General features: G+C 34.5%; 2 protein-coding genes and 1 long non-coding RNA gene across 3 annotated transcripts; 2 read left to right on the top strand and 1 right to left on the bottom strand.

Annotated features, from left to right (window-relative positions):
* Positions 1-5,975: 5,975 nt before the first annotated feature.
* Positions 5,976-9,025, top strand: LOC108830161 (elongator complex protein 3-like). The gene is made up of 9 exons (XM_018603760.2): positions 5,976-6,521; positions 6,681-6,750; positions 6,828-7,000; positions 7,222-7,396; positions 7,531-7,697; positions 7,767-7,986; positions 8,071-8,175; positions 8,515-8,667; positions 8,753-9,025. Exons 1-9 carry the CDS (start codon positions 6,046-6,048, stop codon positions 8,909-8,911), a joined length of 1,698 nt encoding a protein of 565 aa, XP_018459262.1. The 5' UTR covers positions 5,976-6,045; the 3' UTR covers positions 8,912-9,025.
* Positions 9,026-13,164: 4,139 nt separating this feature from the next.
* LOC130509885 (uncharacterized) lies at positions 13,165-14,116 on the top strand. Its single transcript, XR_008943839.1, has 3 exons — positions 13,165-13,467; positions 13,538-13,609; positions 14,021-14,116. It is a non-coding gene; the product is annotated as an uncharacterized LOC130509885 (long non-coding RNA).
* Positions 14,117-15,235: 1,119 nt separating this feature from the next.
* On the bottom strand, positions 15,236-18,576 carry LOC108830167 (receptor-like protein 34). Its single transcript, XM_057006192.1, is given in 3 exon segments — positions 15,236-16,205; positions 16,208-17,994; positions 18,129-18,576. Coding segments are annotated over 3 exon segments (2,856 nt in total). The 5' UTR covers positions 18,554-18,576; the 3' UTR covers positions 15,236-15,561.
* Between the last annotated feature and the right edge of the window lie 987 nt (positions 18,577-19,563).

The raw sequence follows: 19,563 nt of genomic DNA, 5'->3' as shown, positions 1-19,563 counted from the left end.
TTTTTAAAATCTTTGTAAAATGTATTTTTGCAAAGTAATCATTTTAAGTGGCTATTATTATCATTACAATATTTTATATAATTTTATTTTTTGTTAAATTTAAATTTCTGATTATATTTTATGACAATTAAAATTTAAATTAATCAATTTTCGAAAATAAATATTGAAAAATTCTAAAAAGATTCTTTAAAGATTTTGTTAGAATTTTCTTAAAATAATATTTATTTTTTATTTTAAATAAAAATGAAGATACTAAATGATATTATAGTTAAGTTATGTGTATTTTATAAATCTTCTAAATAATGGTACAACTTAAAATATCACACATGAAATGAAGTTGAGTTGTGACTTATATTTTAATATAATAGATTGCATCTTATTATGTATTTATTTTATATTTAATTTATTATGATCCCGATCCGTAATTCAAAGTGCTAGATTTCCTTGAGAAATTTGTTTTTGTTTATTCAGTTTATATAATAAATTATTGTATATATAAATTTAAGAAAAGTTAACTTTTTATACAAGTATTATATAGTTTATTAATGTTAAACCATTCTACCAGCATATTATATTTTTAGAATAAATGTTTTATATTTATGAAAATAAAATATACTAACTTATCAATTTAAAATAATTTTATCATATTTAGTTCAATATAGTAATTTTAATTAAAATGTCAGATTTGTTAGAAATGACATACTTCAGAATTATTTTGTATTAATTTACTATAATCCCGACCCCGTAATTCAAAGTGCTAGATTTTTTTTAAGTAATTTGTTTTGTTTATTCAGTCTATATAATAGATCATTGTATATATAAAATTTTAAGATAAGTTAATTTTTTATACATGTTATATAGTTAAACAGAAATGGATATTGCTTTCCAACAAAATCTTTTTAAAATCTTTGTAAAATTTATTTTTGAAAAGTAATCATTTTAAGTGGCTATTATTATCATTACAATATTTTATATAATTTTATTTTTGTTTATAAATCAAAACTAAATTAAATTTAAATTTCTGATTATATTTTATGTCAACTAAAATTTAAATTAATCAATTTTCGAAAATAAAATTTAAAAAGATTCTGAAAAGATTCTTCAAAGATTTTGTTAGATTTTTTTTAATAATATTTATTTTTATCTTAAATAAAATGAAGATATTAAATGATATTATTTAATATGAAGATTAATAATAGATAAAAATACAGTGTGACCAAGTCTAGTAAGTAGTCTATTTTTAAAAAATCACACATGAATTAGAATTCATAACTTCTGTTTTAATATAATAGATGAGAAAATGGCTATGTAAATGACGTTTTTGCCATTAATGATGGTTCAACCTTAGACATTATATCTTATTTCTGTATTTTAATCTTGGCCATCGAATTCACATTTCTTTTTTTTTTTTAAATCTCAACCATGTGAACAACTCAGAGTCACATAATTTTCTTATCTCATTTTCTCATTCGACTGAGTATAACTAGTATAACTCGTACAACTAAATAAGTTAAAAATTATATAATTGATATATAAATGTTATAATTTATGTATAATACATATATAACCACTAGACACACTATTATATCATGTTTTACATAAAAAATAAACAAACAAATATCATAATTGGTAGATGATGACAAAAATTTCATATATATTTTTTAAGATTTTCATATTGTTGTTAAATTACTAAATTATACACTTAATTTTACATTATATACTTTATACTTTTAAGGGTTGTTAATTATAGTAGCCATATTGTTATGATAAACAAACATCGAAAATATTTTTACAAACCTGTAAAATATTGGTTTAACCCCTAAAACTAGACATATGGGCGAGTAATACTGGTACAACTGGTACAACTTTGACATTTTAGAAAATGACAAAACCAATTTGGTATTCCATGTGAGAAAAACAATCAAATATCCTAATTGGTATGTGTTCGTAAGTTCTCTTAATTTATTTAAATTTTTGAAAGAAAAATTCAAAAAATATTACACAACTCCATAAGTTTACATGATCTACCTTATACTTTTAAGGTTTGTTAACTTATTTGTCCACTTGGTTTTTGGAAAACATTCATGAAATGTATTTTTACGAAATTGATGATTTTGTTGTAACCGGACAAAGACATATAAACATAAATAAGTGGTACAACTGATGTAATTGTATTTATTATGTGGTATAACTATTTTTTCCGATTTCACTGCCAATGTACAACTATGCACAAACTTGTACAACTAAAAACTAGTACAACTATGTACAGCCGGTATAACTAAAAAACTGGTACAACTACTTACTATTTTATTTAGTATTACTTTCAAGGTGCATAAATGTTATCATTTATGTATAATATGTAGCTACTATAATTAACACAACTAGTAAATCATGTTTTACATATGAAATAAACAAACGAATCTCCTAATTGTATATGATGAAAAATTACATCTTTTTGGGGTTTGTTAACTATATTAGTCATATTATTATGATAAACAAACATCAAACGTATTTTTACAAAGCTCTAAAGTGAAAATATTGGTACAACCCCTAAACCCAAGAGATGCAAACAATTGATATAATTTTTTATTATATATTAGATGAGTATTACTGGTATAATTGTGACATTTCATAAATTGAAAAAACCAATTTGATATTCCATATAAAAAAAACAATCAAATATCTCAATTAGTATGTACTTAGAAAGTTTCTCTTAATTTATTTCGCCTCGAGAGCAAAAAGTTGAAGATGACTTTTTTTTCCAAAAATAGTACAACTAGTATAACTAGTACTAGTACAAACTTGTAAAAAATCATTATCCAATCAAATATTATTAGAATTATATTCATGTATTTTGATACATACAGACGGGGGAAGATTAAACAAATATGTTTTATTGGTTCTACATCATTCTTTTTTTATATCTTTATACGCTGAAAACAAAAAATAAAAATCACCATATTAATTGCAAAATTGTACTAGTCGTACTAGTATGATATATTACTAGTATAATCTTATATGATCATTATTCAAACATATATTTAGCAGAGAATAGATATGCTTGTATTGCCTGAATAAAGATGCAAAGTTGTATTGGTTATTCACATTTTAAATGTACCATTTATATTAAATATATGTGTTATAGTTGCATCGGTTATACTAGTTATAAGCATTCGAGTCGTACCAGTTATACACATTTTAGTTGTACCAGTTATACTCTTTTGTAGTTATACTAGTTGTATCAGTTATACTCTTTATAGTTATACTAGTTGTACCAGTAATACTCTGTATTCTTCATTGTCGTGAGTATCATACACTGATGAGAATATTCGGTTTAAAATGGTAGAAAATTGGTTGAAGAGGATGATGGGTTGATCGATTTGACCAAAGATGATTATGGTTGATAGATTTGGAATAAGAATGATAGAACCCAGAATCTGAAGATTTTTTTTTTAAATTCCAATTTAAGATGAGAGAAACATGAATGGAGAAAAAAAAAGAACAAGATAGATAATTGATTATGAAAATGGTGATTGTTGATGAACAATATACAGACTAAGAAAGAGAATCAAGATAAAAAAGTTGGGATGAAAAAATTGGATGAAATTGAACCATCTTGTTTTGAAAAGAGGGAAGAACAAAAAAATTAGGGATTGAGAAAAGATCCGACCCGGATCAAGATGATATTATCTGGGTCGAATTTTGAATGGTTGGGTTGGTAATTTTATCAACTTTTGTAAGGATAATGGTCATTTCTCTACTTTTTCTATTTTTAAAGAAAATGAAAATTAAATAGAAAAAAAAGAGGTCTATTGCAGATTTTTTTGAACCATTTGTCCCATCCCAGCATTTGTTCCGAACTTTGTAGTGCCTGTGTAAAAAGAAAATATTTAATCTATTCCTTTATATCTGTCCACCTCTTATTTAAAGACACATTTTCACTGTAGGACACAATACATCTTATTTATTACACTATAGCACATATTCTTCCACCCACACACTTTCTATAACTATTCTATTCATTCTTAACTAAATTAGTTATCTCTTAGTTCAATCATAAAAGTTTAGGAAATGTTCCTTTATAAAATAGATAAGTGGTGGGCTTTCACCGCAACCATTAATCTGTTTTCAATTTCAATCTGTCAAAATCTATTTTCCCAGATCTTTATTAAGACTTATATCATCCAATATTCCTACCTACTAGGTGAACTCTTGTTCTTTCATCATCTACAACCAAGATTATTACTATTGTATTAAGCAAAATCAGCAGAATTGCAGCTCACAAATCTCAAAATTGAAAACTTGGCTCATTACACAATTCGAATCCGCTTGCAAAAAAGTCTCCAATTTCTACTGCACTCATCGAAGAATCACTCATCTATACAATTTCACCACTGATTCTCGAACTAAGTCTCATGCTGCAACCATCGTCGTCGACAACTTCCGTGAAAAGGGTCATGAATACCATGCTCAAAGTACTTCCTTTTAATCCCAAAATTTGTACCTTTAACTCTAAATTGACTGTTTCAATTGAGTTTTTGATATGTTACTATGTTAATGTATCGGCTCGTATTAGAGAGATGTTAAAGCGTATCTGAATGACACAAGAGAGTTTGCCGTCCAATATTGATGAGGACATCCTATGCAGAACCCAAGTAGCTGAGAAGTTAAGAGCTGAAACTACCAGCCAAGACCTCTACCGGAAAGCACATCCACCTGAGAAGATTATTTGCTTCTAATTAATTATTTCCTCTGTTTTGCTCGTCTAAGACCATTAGAGGTCAGTTCTAAAAGCCGTCTATGGCTTCGATTCAATCCATACTCGTGGTGCTTCTGTCTTGTCCTCCTCTAGCCTCGGTGTTCCCTCCAGCTCTACCGGTACTTCTCAGTTGTTCTTCATAGTTGTTATGTTTTGTTCCGTTTGCAAGTCGGTCAGCGCTCTGGTTTTCAGGGTTTGTCCATGTCTGGGTTTCTCTCCTCTCCGTGGGGTTTACGGGATATGAGGTCTCTCAGATCTGATTTGTGGGAGCTCATTTTCCCAGCACTGGAGTCATTTTGCTTAGCATTCTTTCTTCGGTGGATGGGCTCATCCGGCTTGTGCTAAGGATCCGATGAGCGGTTGTGGAGTGCGGATGTCTTCAGCCTGTTTTTGTATAGTTCTTTGGCGTGTAGCTGCTTCGTGGCTGTTCGTCCGAGTATTGGTCGTCTGTTAATGCGGGTGTGCTTGGCCTCTGATTTGGTTATGCTTGTGTTGGTGGATGCTCTTGATGTCTTCAGCGAGCTGTTCTTAGTCGAATCAAATCTTAAAGAAAGAATCATTGCGAAGGCCAAAATTACTGGGTTCCGTCTTTCATTATAATTGTGGCTCTGCTTTTTGCAGCAAGTGGTAAGTGCGGATTGATTGAGACCAATTATAGCGGCTCAATTTGTTGGGCCAGTCTCCGTTTAGACTTGTTCGAATTATTGTTTAGTTTTTTTTTCCGTTCCTTGTTGCCATTGTACTTCTGTCAAAATCTTAAAAATTGGTAATAATATCTTTACATTTTTACAAAAAAATGAAAAGCTAACGATCATCCTCTAGAAATTTTCAACGAAGTAATTTCATACAATTTGTTTATATATTATGTTCTACAATTAATTTATAAAAAAATTACATGATATATTAGAAAATAATACAGTTAGGTTAAATGTAAAATAGATAATTGTCTTTACTGTTAGTTTATATTTTTGGTAAAAAAATTAACATATGGTAATAACTTATACATTATCTTTAAATTAAATATTTTTAATTATGATATTTAATTAAATTAATAAGTTATTGATAAGAAAATAATAAAACCTAATACTGTATGTTAATAAAATTTTATTTTCAATTTATAATTTTATTTTTTATTGCTGCATATGAGATAGTTCATCATAGTCGTATAATTAGCCAAAAAAGGAAGTCAGATCAACTAAAATAAACAGCTCAAAACGGTGACGCTTAGTAAAGTTACGAACCCAAAACCTGAACCCCAGCGCGATTTTCCTTAGGTTTTTGTGGAGATGGCGACGGCGGTAGTGATGAACGGCGAACCCAAAAAGCAGCCACGGCCAGGCCGCGGCGGCTTCCAAGGCCGCGGACTAACGGAGGAAGAAGCTCGAGTTCGTGCCATATCGGAGATCGTGAGCACCATGATCGAGCGCTCCCACCGCAACGAGAACGTAGACCTAAACGCGATTAAAACCCAGGCTTGCCGGAAATACGGCTTAGCGCGTGCGCCGAAGCTAGTGGAGATGATAGCGGCGCTTCCCGATTCGGAGAGGGAGACTCTCCTCCCGAAGCTCCGCGCTAAACCGGTCCGAACCGCTTCGGGAATCGCGGTGGTGGCGGTTATGTCGAAACCGCACAGGTGCCCTCACATAGCCACGACGGGGAATATATGCGTGTATTGTCCAGGTGGACCTGATTCTGACTTCGAGTATAGTACTCAGTCTTATACTGGTTATGAGCCTACCAGCATGCGCGCTATTCGAGCCAGGTGAAGTGTTCAACTGTTTGTTAGCACTGTTGCTAATACGTATTATAAAATTGAAATTGTTTTGGACTGTAATTGCCATTGTAGATTTTTGATAATTTGGTTGATAGACTTCTAGATTATTTGTTTTATGTTTCAGTTGCTGTTTATTATGTGTGTTAGGTATAATCCATATGTTCAGGCAAGGAGCAGGATAGATCAGCTGAAGCGGTTGGGTCACAGTGTAGATAAGGTTGGTGTTTGATATTTTATATGATAGTAATTTCAGCTTTTCAGCGCAGATGGTTTACTGTTGATTTTGAATGACAGGTTGAGTTCATTTTGATGGGAGGTACTTTTATGTCCCTGCCTGCTGAGTACAGGGATTTCTTCATAAGGAACCTTCATGATGCTTTGTCTGGACACACTTCTGCCAATGTTGAAGAAGCAGTTGCCTACTCTGAACATAGTGCAACCAAATGCATTGGCATGACCATTGAAACGTGAGTGTTGTTTGTTTGGATTAATGATCCTTATCTAAATCATGTATATTTGGAGATCCTACTTTTTTTTTGTTTTTTATTTAACCTTTCATAGTTTCTACAATATTGATTGCATTGTGAATTAGTTTCGTGTTTCATTGCTGTTTTGTTTTTCAAACTTCTGGAGATTGAAATTTTACATCTATGATACAGTTTTCTAATATGTTCTATAACTTAACCAGGAGGCCAGATTACTGTCTTGGACCTCATCTAAGACAGATGCTGACTTATGGTTGCACCCGACTAGAGATCGGTGTCCAGAGCACATATGAAGATGTTGCCCGTGACACAAATAGAGGCCATACTGTTGCTGCTGTAGCCGACTGCTTCTGCTTGGCCAAAGATGCTGGTTTCAAGGTAGGAACTCTTCGATGAATATTTTCTAATTTTTCGTCATCTTGACAGCTTTCACTTTCTTTGTTTCTGTTCATTACGTAGCAGTGAGCCTTTTTCTCAATAAACTACTTCGTTTTGTGTTGTTTTACTTATAGGTGGTTGCACATATGATGCCTGATCTTCCTAACGTTGGGGTTGAGAGAGACATGGAAAGTTTCAAGGAGTTTTTCGAGAGTCCGTCATTTAGAGCGGATGGGTTAAAAATATATCCTACCCTTGTGATACGTGGAACTGGTCTTTATGAATTATGGAAAACTGGGAGGTACAGTGTTCGAACTTAGAAGAATATGTTACAAGGGGAAAGCCCTAATCGTGGTCTCTTTTTCTGCAGATACCGAAACTATCCACCTGAGCAACTTGTGGATATAGTTGCAAGGATTCTCTCCATGGTACCTCCATGGACACGTGTTTATAGAGTTCAGCGTGATATTCCTATGCCTCTGGTTACGTCCGGGGTTGAAAAAGGAAATCTCCGTGAGCTGGCTCTGGCAAGAATGGATGATTTGGGCCTTAAATGCCGTGATGTTCGTACTCGTGAAGCTGGAATTCAGGTGCCAATTTTTTTCTTTTTGGTTTGTTGTTTTGAATACTGAATTTTCGTAACAAACGTATGCTCATATGGTCTCTGAGTACAGGACATTCATCACAAAATTAAGCCAGAACAAGTTGAGCTTGTGCGTCGTGATTACACTGCAAACGAAGGCTGGGAAACATTCCTTTCATATGAAGATACACGCCAGGTACAAGGGTCATAATCTCACATCCTCAAGTTTCATAGGATAGTGCTGAGAATGCTATTGACGAAAACTACTAACCTACCTGTCTGGCTTTACTTAGGGGCTTGTTTATAAAGATAAGGCTTCTAAAGAGTATAGATGTTTTTGATTTAAAGAAAAGGAAAATTATTAAAAGATTAGGTAGGACACAGGGCTTGTTATCTTTAAAAGTATCAGCATCTGTTTTACTGGTGTATACAGTGAGTTTGTGTTTTTAATTGAATATGGAATAAGGTCGTGAAGGTGTACTTGTATTCTCAGTCTTGTTGTCATGCGCTAATCATTTTATCTGTTTGGACGCAGGACATTCTTGTTGGGTTATTACGTTTGCGTAAATGTGGTAAGAACGTAACTTGTCCAGAACTCATGGGAAAGTGTTCTGTTGTCCGTGAGCTTCACGTGTATGGAACGGCTGTACCAGTTCATGGTCGGGAGGCTGATAAGTTGCAACATCAGGTACGCTTATATGAAATTGGCAAACACTCAATTATATGGAAGTGTTGTGTTCTGATTAATCCTTTTGTCTAAAAATGATTTGCAGGGGTACGGAACACTTCTGATGGAAGAGGCAGAGAGGATTGCTAGAAGAGAACATCGATCTAACAAAATCGGTGTGATTTCAGGTGTGGGAACCCGACACTACTACAGAAAGTTGGGTTATGAATTGGAAGGTCCTTACATGGTGAAGCATCTTCTTTGAGATTCTTCCTGTTGAACTACTAAAACCCCAAAACTCGTAAACGTTTTTGTTGAATTATCCCTGTTCCCTTTTGAGTGTATTACTTTTGTTTTTATTAAAAAGTTTCTTTACAGAGTGTTTTTGGCGCAATTTCCAAATTCTGTTATAGAATTAAGAATGTTTTCACTGGAATTAGCAAAAACTTTAATAGAAAACATCTGATATGCCATTGTAATACAAAGTTCAAGATTTAGGAGGTTACTGATTATATGATTTTAAAATATTTTTTTTGTTATTTAGAGGATGCTAGTGGAAGTTACATTTATAATTTATAGCAATTATTCCCTTATTTGTTTAAGGAGTTGATTTGAAATTATATTTTTAATGGATGTAGAGGTGTTATCAAGACTACAATACAAAAAAAAACAAATACTGACCTAAACCTTGTCATTTGGTTGGATCTGTATTTCTCAATTTCTATAATCACCATTTTATATCATATATTTCCACTTCAAAAAGTTCTATCTTTCTACGTCTTTCATTTTTAATAAAGAACTCCCTGAAGAAAAAGATCTTGAAGAAAATAATAATGATGAAAAAAATCTTATAACCCAAGATCAGCAAAGAGAGCATGTCAATCAATTGAGAACAACCATACTAACAAATATGTGGAATTTTTGTATATGTTATGAAAATAACATGATATATATGAAAGAAAAAAAATGAAAAACATGTGTTTTTTTAATAGTTACTGACTTTATTATAGTCTTGAGATTATTATAAATCTACTTGGTTATCTTTACTGGACCGGATGTATATGATAAATCTTGCTCTAATAAGTTCTTCTTATTTTAAATTTTCACGTCATTCATCCCAACCCAACTGACAACCCTACCAACAAATATGTGGAATTTTTTATATGTTATGAAAATAACATGATATATATAAAAGAAAAGAACAATGAAAAAACACATGTTTTTAATAGTTACTGACTTTATTATAGACAAAAATATTATAAATCTACTTGGTTATCTTTACTGGACTGGATTTATATGATAAATCTTGCTCTAATAAGTTTTTTTTTTGAATTTTTTTTCTTATCTGAAGTTCTAAGCCATTTATCTTTCTTTTGATCTTCTACAAGTCTTTAAATTTGGTTAGAAATAGTTCCTTTTTCTGTTATCACTGATCATCAGTTACTTTCTTTCACGTCTCTTCTGAGAATTTACTAATTTATAGCTTATTAAAGAGCTTATACCCTAAACTGACACTAAATACTACCAAAAAAGAAAAAAATAATCTTATGAAATGTATCATGTGTGTTGTTGATATACTTGTTTTTAGTTTGGCAGGAAACATTGATTTAGTTGCACCCACTTGGATAGAAGAACATTAGTACATCAGTGAATTCATGTCCATCGAAATAAAGAGGAATATGTTTGTGCTTTGAATACAGAGTTGTTCATTATTCAATTACAGAGAGACATAAATATTGGATCTAAACAGTAGTATTAAAGAAAAACACACCGAGCTAAAAAAAGAGTAAAAGAACAAACTAAGATAAAAACAGAGCCCACAAACCCGACAGATTGGCCGACATTCGCGATAGAGATAGAGATCTTCAGAAGACTCCAAGAGCGAGGATGTGAGTCTGTCTCATATTCCTCGGAACCGGAATACTCGAGCAGATGCACTAGTAAAGGAAGCAAAGACTCGAGGACATATCTTTTCCCATATAGATCAGACCTAATCAGACGACGATGCTCTGCGGAGAATTGACAGATTGACCACCACTTGATCTAGACTAGATGGGTAGTTGACAAAAAAAAACAGAGCAAAAGAGCATACTAAACACAGAGTAATGTGTTCTCCCATAGCTTCTTTTTCAACAGTCCATTTGTTTAGTTGCTTCATTCTCCTTTTACAATGATTCAACTTGGGTTTAAGAAGGCTACACAAAAAAAAAGCTCCACAAAAAAAAAGCTCCATACGTCAAGTTAACTTATTCATTCATCTTTGGTTTCTTCATCAAAAAACACATAATCATTATTCACTGAAATTCAGAACATTACCTCTCTAACGAGTTGGGGCGCTTCTGCTTCTGTGTTTATTTTGTTGAAAAGGAGTCGTGAACCACTTTTCTTTGTAACAAGCCAATATGTATCCAATCGCTAATCCAAATACAATACCAGGTACAAATCCTATTGCAGCTGCAATGCAACAAAACACATCTTGTTGTTGTTCTTCTTCCTCTACCTCTAGCGCTTCATTCTGAGTTGCTGATTTAGCTTTTTCTTTTGATTTCAATTTAGAAACTGGCCATTAAAGAAGAAGCATAAGTGTGTATATTTTTGTTTCATGAAACTTTCACGACCAGATTCAAATATATTTGGTGCCCCTTTACTGAATCATTCAAGTCTTAAGCTTGCGCTTATAAACTGAGTAGTCTATTAGTTTACTTGTAGTACTTGTAAACTTTCAGTCTTGTAAGTTGAGTTTATAGTGTTCTGAATCATATGAGTTTATAGACTTTATAGTGTTCTGAATCATTCAAGTCTGAGTTTAAATATTTTTTTTTTTTGTTTCAGAAAATAGAAGCTATAGACTTGAATGATGATGGTCAGAATGATGTGATGGATGAAGAAATAGAGGATCATGAAGTTATAGAGCATTCAGAGACTAACAAAGGTACACAACCAAAATTAGCTCAATCACGCCGTAGAGTCTCTAGGTGCTGGATAAAGTTTACTATAATTGGAGGAAGATTGTCTGATGGTACAACTAAGATCAGATGCAACCTTTGTTAAAGGTTTTACTTCTTGAATCTTCATCGAAATGGAACCTCAACTTTGACTCATCATATGAAGGTTTGTCCAAAATCTGTTCGAACATCTAGAACTAGAAGTAGTTCTAGGAAGGTAGATATGATGGTGTTCCGTGAGATGATAGCAATGGCCATTATGAAGCATGATCTTCCTTATAAGTTTGTAGAGTATAAGAGGATTAGAATGACTTTTACTTATGCTAATTCCACTATTGAGTACTGGAGCAGAAATACAGCAGGTTCTGATGTGTTGAGAATTTATGATAATGAAAAGTAGAAACTTAGGAAAATCATTAAGATTTTCCTAGTAGGGTTTGTTTGACAACAGATATCTGGAGGGCTATCACCATTGAAGGTTATCACTGCTTGACTGCACACTACTTTGATGATGATTGGAATCTGCAAGCTAAGATTGTCTTTCATTGTTTTTCTTTCACCTCATTCTGGAATAGCTATTTCTATGAAACTGATTGAGCTGCTAAAGGAGTGGGGATTGGAAAAGAAAGTTTTCTGTCCCACAGTTGACAACACTTCTTCTAACGACAGCATGCAAAGTATTATGAAGAGACAGCTGCAAAAAGATATGGTCTGCAATGGCGAGTTTTTCTATGTAAGATGTTCAGCACACATCTTAAATCTGATTGTGCAAGATGGCCTAGCAGTGATTGAGGAGCTTTGCAAAAGATCAGGGAGAGTGTCAATTCGTTAAAGCACTAGAAAGTAGGGAAATAATGTTTCAAAACTGTGTTGAAATAGTGGGAGTTAAAACTTAGGGTGGTGAAGGTCTGGTCTTAGATGTAATTACACGCTGGAATTCTACTTTACTTATGCTTTCTAGAGCTGTAAAGTTCAAACATGCACTAGATAACTTGGTGGATGTAGAAGCGAGTTATGTGAGTCTTCTCTCTTATTCTGAATGGAGAAGAGCATAAGTGATATGTGAGCTTCTAAAGCCATTTTCTGAGATTACAGATTTGATTTCTGGTTCTTCATACCCAACACCAAATTTGTATTTCAATGAAATCTGGAAGTTTGAGTGTTGGTTGAAAGTTCATTCAAATTCTTCTGATTCTGTTATTTGTGAAATGGTGGAGTGTATGAAGCTCAAGTTTGAGAAATACTGGGAAGAGTACAACAATATCCTTGCAATCGCTACAGTTTTGGATCCAAGACTGAAGTTTGACTTCTTAGAATATTGTTTCTCGGTTTTGGATCAGTCTACTTGTAAGAGAAGGTTGGCGAATGTTTGTTCAAAGATCTATAACCTGTTTGGAGCTTACAAGAAAAACCAGAGAATCAGTATTGCTGCAACAACTGCACAAGGGGAAATACACGATGTTCCAGCCGGGTATGGTGCAAATTATGTTCTATAGTTATTTCTGATAAGTGTTATGATTTTCTGATATTATATAAGTGATGTTTAACCGGTTTTCAGGGATTCTACGCATTTTTTCTCAGAAAGCTCTTGGCGGTGGGAAGTCTGCTCTGGACATATATTTGGATGAGCCATTACTTCATATGGCCGCTTACAAGAAACTGAATGTGTTACATTACTGGAGAGACAACTCAGCTATTTCAAAGAGTTGGCGACAATGGCTCGAGAGGTTCTGAGTATACCCATAACAAAAATGGCTTCGGAATCTTTGTTTAGCATACGTAGTAGAGTGCTTAACAAGTATATGAGTTGCCTTCTACCTACTAATGTCCAAGCTTGTCTATAAAAGAAATTGGTTAAAAGGGTTTCCAGAAAATGGTTAATATCACTTGTAATCTGTTCATATAATAAATTGCTTCAGAATCTTCATAAATTTTTTTTTTCGTAGGTGAAAAAGAAGAAGAGGATAAAGACAAGGAGAAAGAAGAAGAGAGTGGAGAGTCTAGAGACTTGACTTGAGGTATTATCTTGTTACAAGATTCTTGTACTGATAGATTTGAAGTATAACCGTAGCCTCCTTTGTTAAACTAGTAAGCTTATGTTTGTTTGATCTTCTCTTTGATATATGATTCTTGATTTTAAGTAACTTTGAGGTGCATTGAGTTTCCAACCTTTATCATCTCATCCTGTGCCTACAATCTTCGTTTGAGTCTAGAGATAGCTTCCATGTCTCCTATTTTGTTTTGTTGCATATAGTTAAGTCATTGTGTTGTAATGTAGTTGATCAAGTTTGATGCTATGTAAAGATTGCTATCAGTTCTTTTGCTTGAGATGTTAATGTTTGTGTTCATGTCTCTGCTCTTCATTGCTATCTTCTTTCTTTGCATGGTATAAGAACACAAAGTTGAATCTTATTTTTTCCTTCTTGCAGGCTGAAGACAAGTAGACAAGCTGGAAGCTGGAATCAAGTGATTCAGAGAGTTACAATTTTTTTTACGTAAAACAGAGTTGTAATTTTTTAACATAAAACAGGTTGTTATAATTTTTTTTACATAAAACAAAGCTATAATTTTTTTAACATATTTTCTTATAAATTGGCGGGTTTGGGTTGTCCAGTTGGGTGACGGATGAAACTGGGTTTGGGTGTTATCGGATGTGGGCTAAATATAAATGTGGGTGTTTTGAATCCAGTAAAACAAATCACATCCATTTGGATGCGGTCCAACCCAAACTGACAATCCTACCAACAAATATGTGGAATTTTTTTATATGTTATGGAAATAACATGATATATATAAAAGAAAAAATGAAAAACACATATTTTTTTTAATAGTTACTAACTTTATTATAGACAAAATTATTTTAAATCTACTTGGTTATCTCTACTGGACCGGATTTATATGATAAATCTTGCTCTAATAATTTTTTTTTTGAATCTTTTTTCTTATCTGAAGTTCTAACGCCATCTATATTTCTTTGATTTTCTACAAGTCTTTAAATTGGTTAGAAATAGTTCTTTTTCTGTTACCTCTGATCATCAATTACTTTCTTTCACGTGTCTTCTAAGAATTTACTAACTTATAGCTTATTAAAGAGCTTATACCCTAAACTGACACTAAATACTACAAAAAAAAAGAAATTGTAACGCCCGGATCCGCCGACGGCTAATGGGCCACCCATGTCCGCTCTCTCGGCCCGTGGGCCCCATCCCATCCGACGGGTCGGTCGTTAATTTTTCCAAGGCTCGAAATCATTGTTTACTGACCCTGCAATCACCACCCGACCTTTTCCCGTGTTTTGGCCTCACTTACACGATATCACGAATCACTTCCCGATAGGTCACCCATCCTTTCACTACTCCAGCCCAAGCACGCTTAACTCTGGAGTTCTAAACGGATGTGTGACGGAAAAGGTAAGTCAAACTTTGGTGACATAGTTAGCCAAATCAATTCTCTTAAGTCTTTCCGTATATCACAATTCGGGATATTACAGAAATGATCTTATGTATCATGTGTGTTGATATATTTGTTTTTAATTTGGCAGAAGAAATATCGATTTAGTCGCACCTACTTGAATAGAAGAACATCAGTACATATGTGAATTCATGTCCATCGAAATAAAGAGGAATAAGTTTGTGCATTGAGTACAGAGTTGTTCAGTGTTCAATTACAGAGAGACATAAATACTGGATCTAAACAGTAGTATAAAAGAAAAACACACCGAGCTAAAAACAGAGTAACAGAACAAACCAAGAGCAAAAGAGCATACTAAACACAGAGTAATGTGTTCTCCCATAGCTTCTTTCTCAACAGTCCATCTGTTTAGTTGCTTCATTCTCCTTTTACAAGATTCAACTTGGTTTAAGAAGGCTACACAAAAAAAAAGCTCCATACGTTAACTTATTCATTCATCTTTGGTTTCTTCATCAAAAACATATAATCACTATTCACTGAGATTCAGAAAATTACCTCTCTAACGAGTTGGGGTGCTTCTGCATCTGCATTTATTTCGGCCAAAATGAGTCTTGAACCACTCTGTTTTGTAACAAACCAATATGTATCCAATTGCTGATCCAAATACAATACCAGGTACAAATCCTATCGCAGCTGCAATCCAACAAAACACATCTTCTTCTTCTTCCTCTACCTCTAGCGCTTCATATGGTGGGGATGATGAGGGCGTGTGAATATCTCTGCAATCTTCGTCAAGAGCAGGACCAAAAAGTCCTGAATTATCTTTGAAAGAAGAGCAAGCCTGCCTTCGAAACTGAGTGCCTCCTGGTACTAGACCGACAAGCTGGTTATGAGAAAAGTTCATGTACGCAAGGTACGACAAATTCCCTAACTCCTGTGGGATTTCTCCTGAAATATTGTTTTGGGAAACATCAAGTGACTCAAGAGCTGTCAGGTTTGCCATAGATGATGGGATGTGGCCAGTGAAAGCATTGTTCGACAAGTTGAGCACGTGAAGCTCTTTCAATAAGCCGATCGACTTTGGAATCTCTCCTTCAAGTTTGTTTCCGGAAAAATCGAGTGCTGTGTAGATCTCTAGAATCCGGACCAGCTCCATCTTTATACCTTTATTCATCAAAACCATGGAATCATGGTAATAACCTTCCCAATGTAATTTAGATTGGACCCATCTTTGTTCGTCTCAAGAGATGACATTTTTCTCCAGTTCACAAAATAATCCGCTGGCAAAATCCCACCGAAATGATTATGCGATATGTCGATGATTTGCAGCTTACGGAAAGAGGCTTGATGTACTGGTCCATGGAACGCGTTGGAGCGTAACACGAGAACTCTCAGCTCTCGTAGAGAATTCAACCAGAACGGAAATGTGTCATTGATCATGTTGCTTTCCACGTTTAGAACTTCGAGCGCGGAGAAATTCACCAACGATCTCGGAAGCTTTCCAACGAGTTGGTTATGGCCAACGTCAAATGACCTTAGACTTTCGAATGCATTCCCTGGAAGACATCCACTAAGACGATTCTGACGCACGTTCAGAACCGAAAGAGTGCTCTTGAGGTTTCCCATACAGAGAGGGATCGAACCGCTGAAGTTGTTGTTCGATAGATCGAGCGTTCTTAGAGAGTGCAACTCGCATATGAGAGAAGGAACCTTTCCTGAGAAATTGTTATTGGAGGCAAACAGGTGCCCCAGGAGAGAGGATAGTTTGCGTTCCGTTGATATTTCAAAACCAATGAAAGTGTTGTTGGATAGATCCAAGTAACCTAGATTTGGTAGCGTCCATAACCAGCAAGGAACATGACCTTTGATTTTGTTGTTGGAAATGTCTAGAGTATGCAGTAGCGTCTGGGTTCTTAGAAGCTCTGGAAATTCGGTAATACCGCAGCCTGACAAGTTTAAATTACTTATCGCATCTGAAACCGTAGTTTTGTTTGTGGCTAAAACATGGTTTCCTGAGAGATCCAATAAATCGAGAGACTTGAAACATGACAGAACTGTATTCAAGTCGATCGTAGGCGTTGCCGTCAAGTGAGATAAGTAAAGACGTTGGAGCGACCTGAGGAGCGAGAAGATGCTAAAGTCCACAGGGGAGTTCCAATGGGAAATGTCAAGCACCTCGAGATTGGCTAATATGGAAATGGAACTCGGGATTGGACCTTTGAATTTATTACTGCCGAGGCTTAACACTCGTAGCTTAGATGGTGAAGATATATTACCAAACTTGAGAGATCCGTCGAGTTGGTTATTTGTCAAATAAATAGAGGTCAGGGCGGGAAGGTTGAAGAGAGAAGAAGGGAGGGGTCCAACGAAAGCGTTTTCATATGCTGAAATAAAGACCAAGTTGGATAGTGAAGTGATGTTTGGAGGGAGAGTTCCAGTGAACCGATTGTTGGAGAGTGACAAGTAGGATAGCTTAGTCAAATTTAATAGTGCAATAGGAAATTTACCACTAAGCTTGTTGGAATTAACAACCAAGTTGGTCAATTGGTTCAAACATGAAAAAGAAGATGGGATTTGACCAACCAGACCGTTATCATAACAGTCGAGAGAAGTTAAATGAGAGAGCTTTCCAATGGAAGATGGAATCTGGCCTGAAAAATGGTTATGAGAAAAATCTAGAGAGGTGAGATGAGAAAGGTTTCCAAGTGGAGGCGGAATTTGGTTTGAGAACTGATTATCAGAAAGTTGGAGATAGGTGAGATATGAAAGTTTTCCAAGTGAAGTTGGAATCTGACCCGAAAACTGATTACCAGATAAGTCCAGAGAGGTGAGGTGTGAAAGATTTCCAAGTGAAGATGGAACCTGACCTGAAAACTGATTATCAGCAAGCAGTAGAGACTTGAGCTGTGAAAGGACTCCAACTGAAAATGGAATTTGACCAGCAAAATGATTAGAGGAAAGGTCAAGAAATGTGAGATGAGAAAAGTTTCCACTTGACAATGGAATCTGACCCGAAAACAGATTGTTAGAAAGACGGAGAAAAGAGAGATGAGAAATATTTCCAAGTGAAGGTAGAATCTGACCGAAAACCGATTATTGAAAAGTGAAAGAGAGGTTAGAAGAGACAGTTTTCCAAATGAGAAAGGGATTTGGCCAAATAAATAGTTATTAGAAAGGTCTAGAGTTTTAAGAGAAGGAAGCCTAACAAGACTGGTATTGGAATGAAACCGACCATGGAGGCAGCTGCAACTGAGGTCCAGCTTGATCACATCTTTAGACTTGGCATCACACGTGATACCATCCCAATAACAGCAGTCGCTGTTATTTTCCCATGACTCTGTCTTTGGATAAGAGCCTACAATGCGACCATCAATATTACAAAGTTTCGAAGAAGACCTCCGAATCTCAAACTCCTTTTTGAATTCGAGTAGCACGTTCCTTTGTTCCGGACGACACGAGTGTCTTGCTGTCGTAGCGAACGCAATCACGTCTTGGAAATTAAAAATATACAAGAAGAGAAAAGAAAGAGTCATATGACGACTGATACTCATTGTGGTCCAAGAGCCTATCGTTCTTATTTTATGCTAGTTTATTGAATATCAATAATGGAAAAGAAGCGAAAATGGAAGTTGTGATGGTAAACATGGCATGGACATCTCTTTATATACACACACAAAGTTTTCACCATGGTAAATCCACCCAGCTTGACTAACATCCACGTTGAACGAAGAGGATGCGCGTATTGGAGTTGTGTATCAATTTTCACAAAATTTGCTTTTACCTTTTTTTTTCTCGCTAACTTGTTAATATATGCTTTTACCTTTTGTTTGTCAGTTCATTTTGGTTTAACTTTAATTAATTTTTTTTAAAGAGAAAATGGACTGGATAACTAAAAGATAAATCATATTTAAGAATTTAACCAAATAAAAATATCACTATTATTATCATATATTATATTTGTTCTGGATGCACTGAGAAATATGGGATAAACTATGCAAACCAAAACAAGAAAGATGAATTGGTTTCAGACTAATTCATGAATTTAACTTAGAATTAGAATTGTTAGCAAAGAAATTGTGGAGATTGATACAATTTCCAGATTCTCTTCTTTCGAAAGGTTGTAGAGGTCTTATTCGCAACTAAGACCCATAACCAGTAGGAACCAATGATTGTAGGAATCTGATTCCTGGTTAAGACTCGAAACCAGCAGGAACCAAAGATTGTGGGGATCTGATTTGTGGATGAGACTCAAAACCAACATGAACCAAAGATTGTTGAGGTCGGATTTGTAGTTTAGACTTAGAACCAGCTGGAACCAAAGATTGTAGGCGTGTGATTCGTGGTCGAGACCCATAACTAGCAGGAACTCATAAGTAATTCATGCATTGAATTTTGTTATTGCTGTTAGCATGGTGTTATCCTCCCTTGGAGGATGTTTTGGGTTTTCAGCTACGTGAGTTTTGGATCTGGTTAAAATAAATTGTTTCTCGCCCCCATGTGGCTAGAGTGGAAATATTCTGCTGGAATAGATGTAATGTCTATTCCGCCTGTCACATCGTAA

The sequence above is a fragment of the Raphanus sativus genome, chromosome 3, assembly GCF_000801105.2.
Source record: "Raphanus sativus cultivar WK10039 chromosome 3, ASM80110v3, whole genome shotgun sequence".
Classification (NCBI taxonomy): domain Eukaryota; kingdom Viridiplantae; phylum Streptophyta; class Magnoliopsida; order Brassicales; family Brassicaceae; genus Raphanus; species Raphanus sativus.
This window is presented reverse-complemented; position numbering and strand designations above follow the sequence as displayed.

Bases quoted from the DNA above. Each gene is read 5' to 3' on its own strand.
- LOC108830161 (XM_018603760.2), top strand. From the start codon at position 6,046: ATGGCGACGGCGGTAGTGATGAACGGCGAACCCAAAAAGCAGCCACGG. The intron at 7,001-7,221 runs GTGAGTGTTGTT...TAACTTAACCAG, and splicing joins ATTGGCATGACCATTGAAAC to GAGGCCAGATTACTGTCTTG. The intron at 8,668-8,752 runs GTACGCTTATAT...AATGATTTGCAG, and splicing joins CTGATAAGTTGCAACATCAG to GGGTACGGAACACTTCTGAT.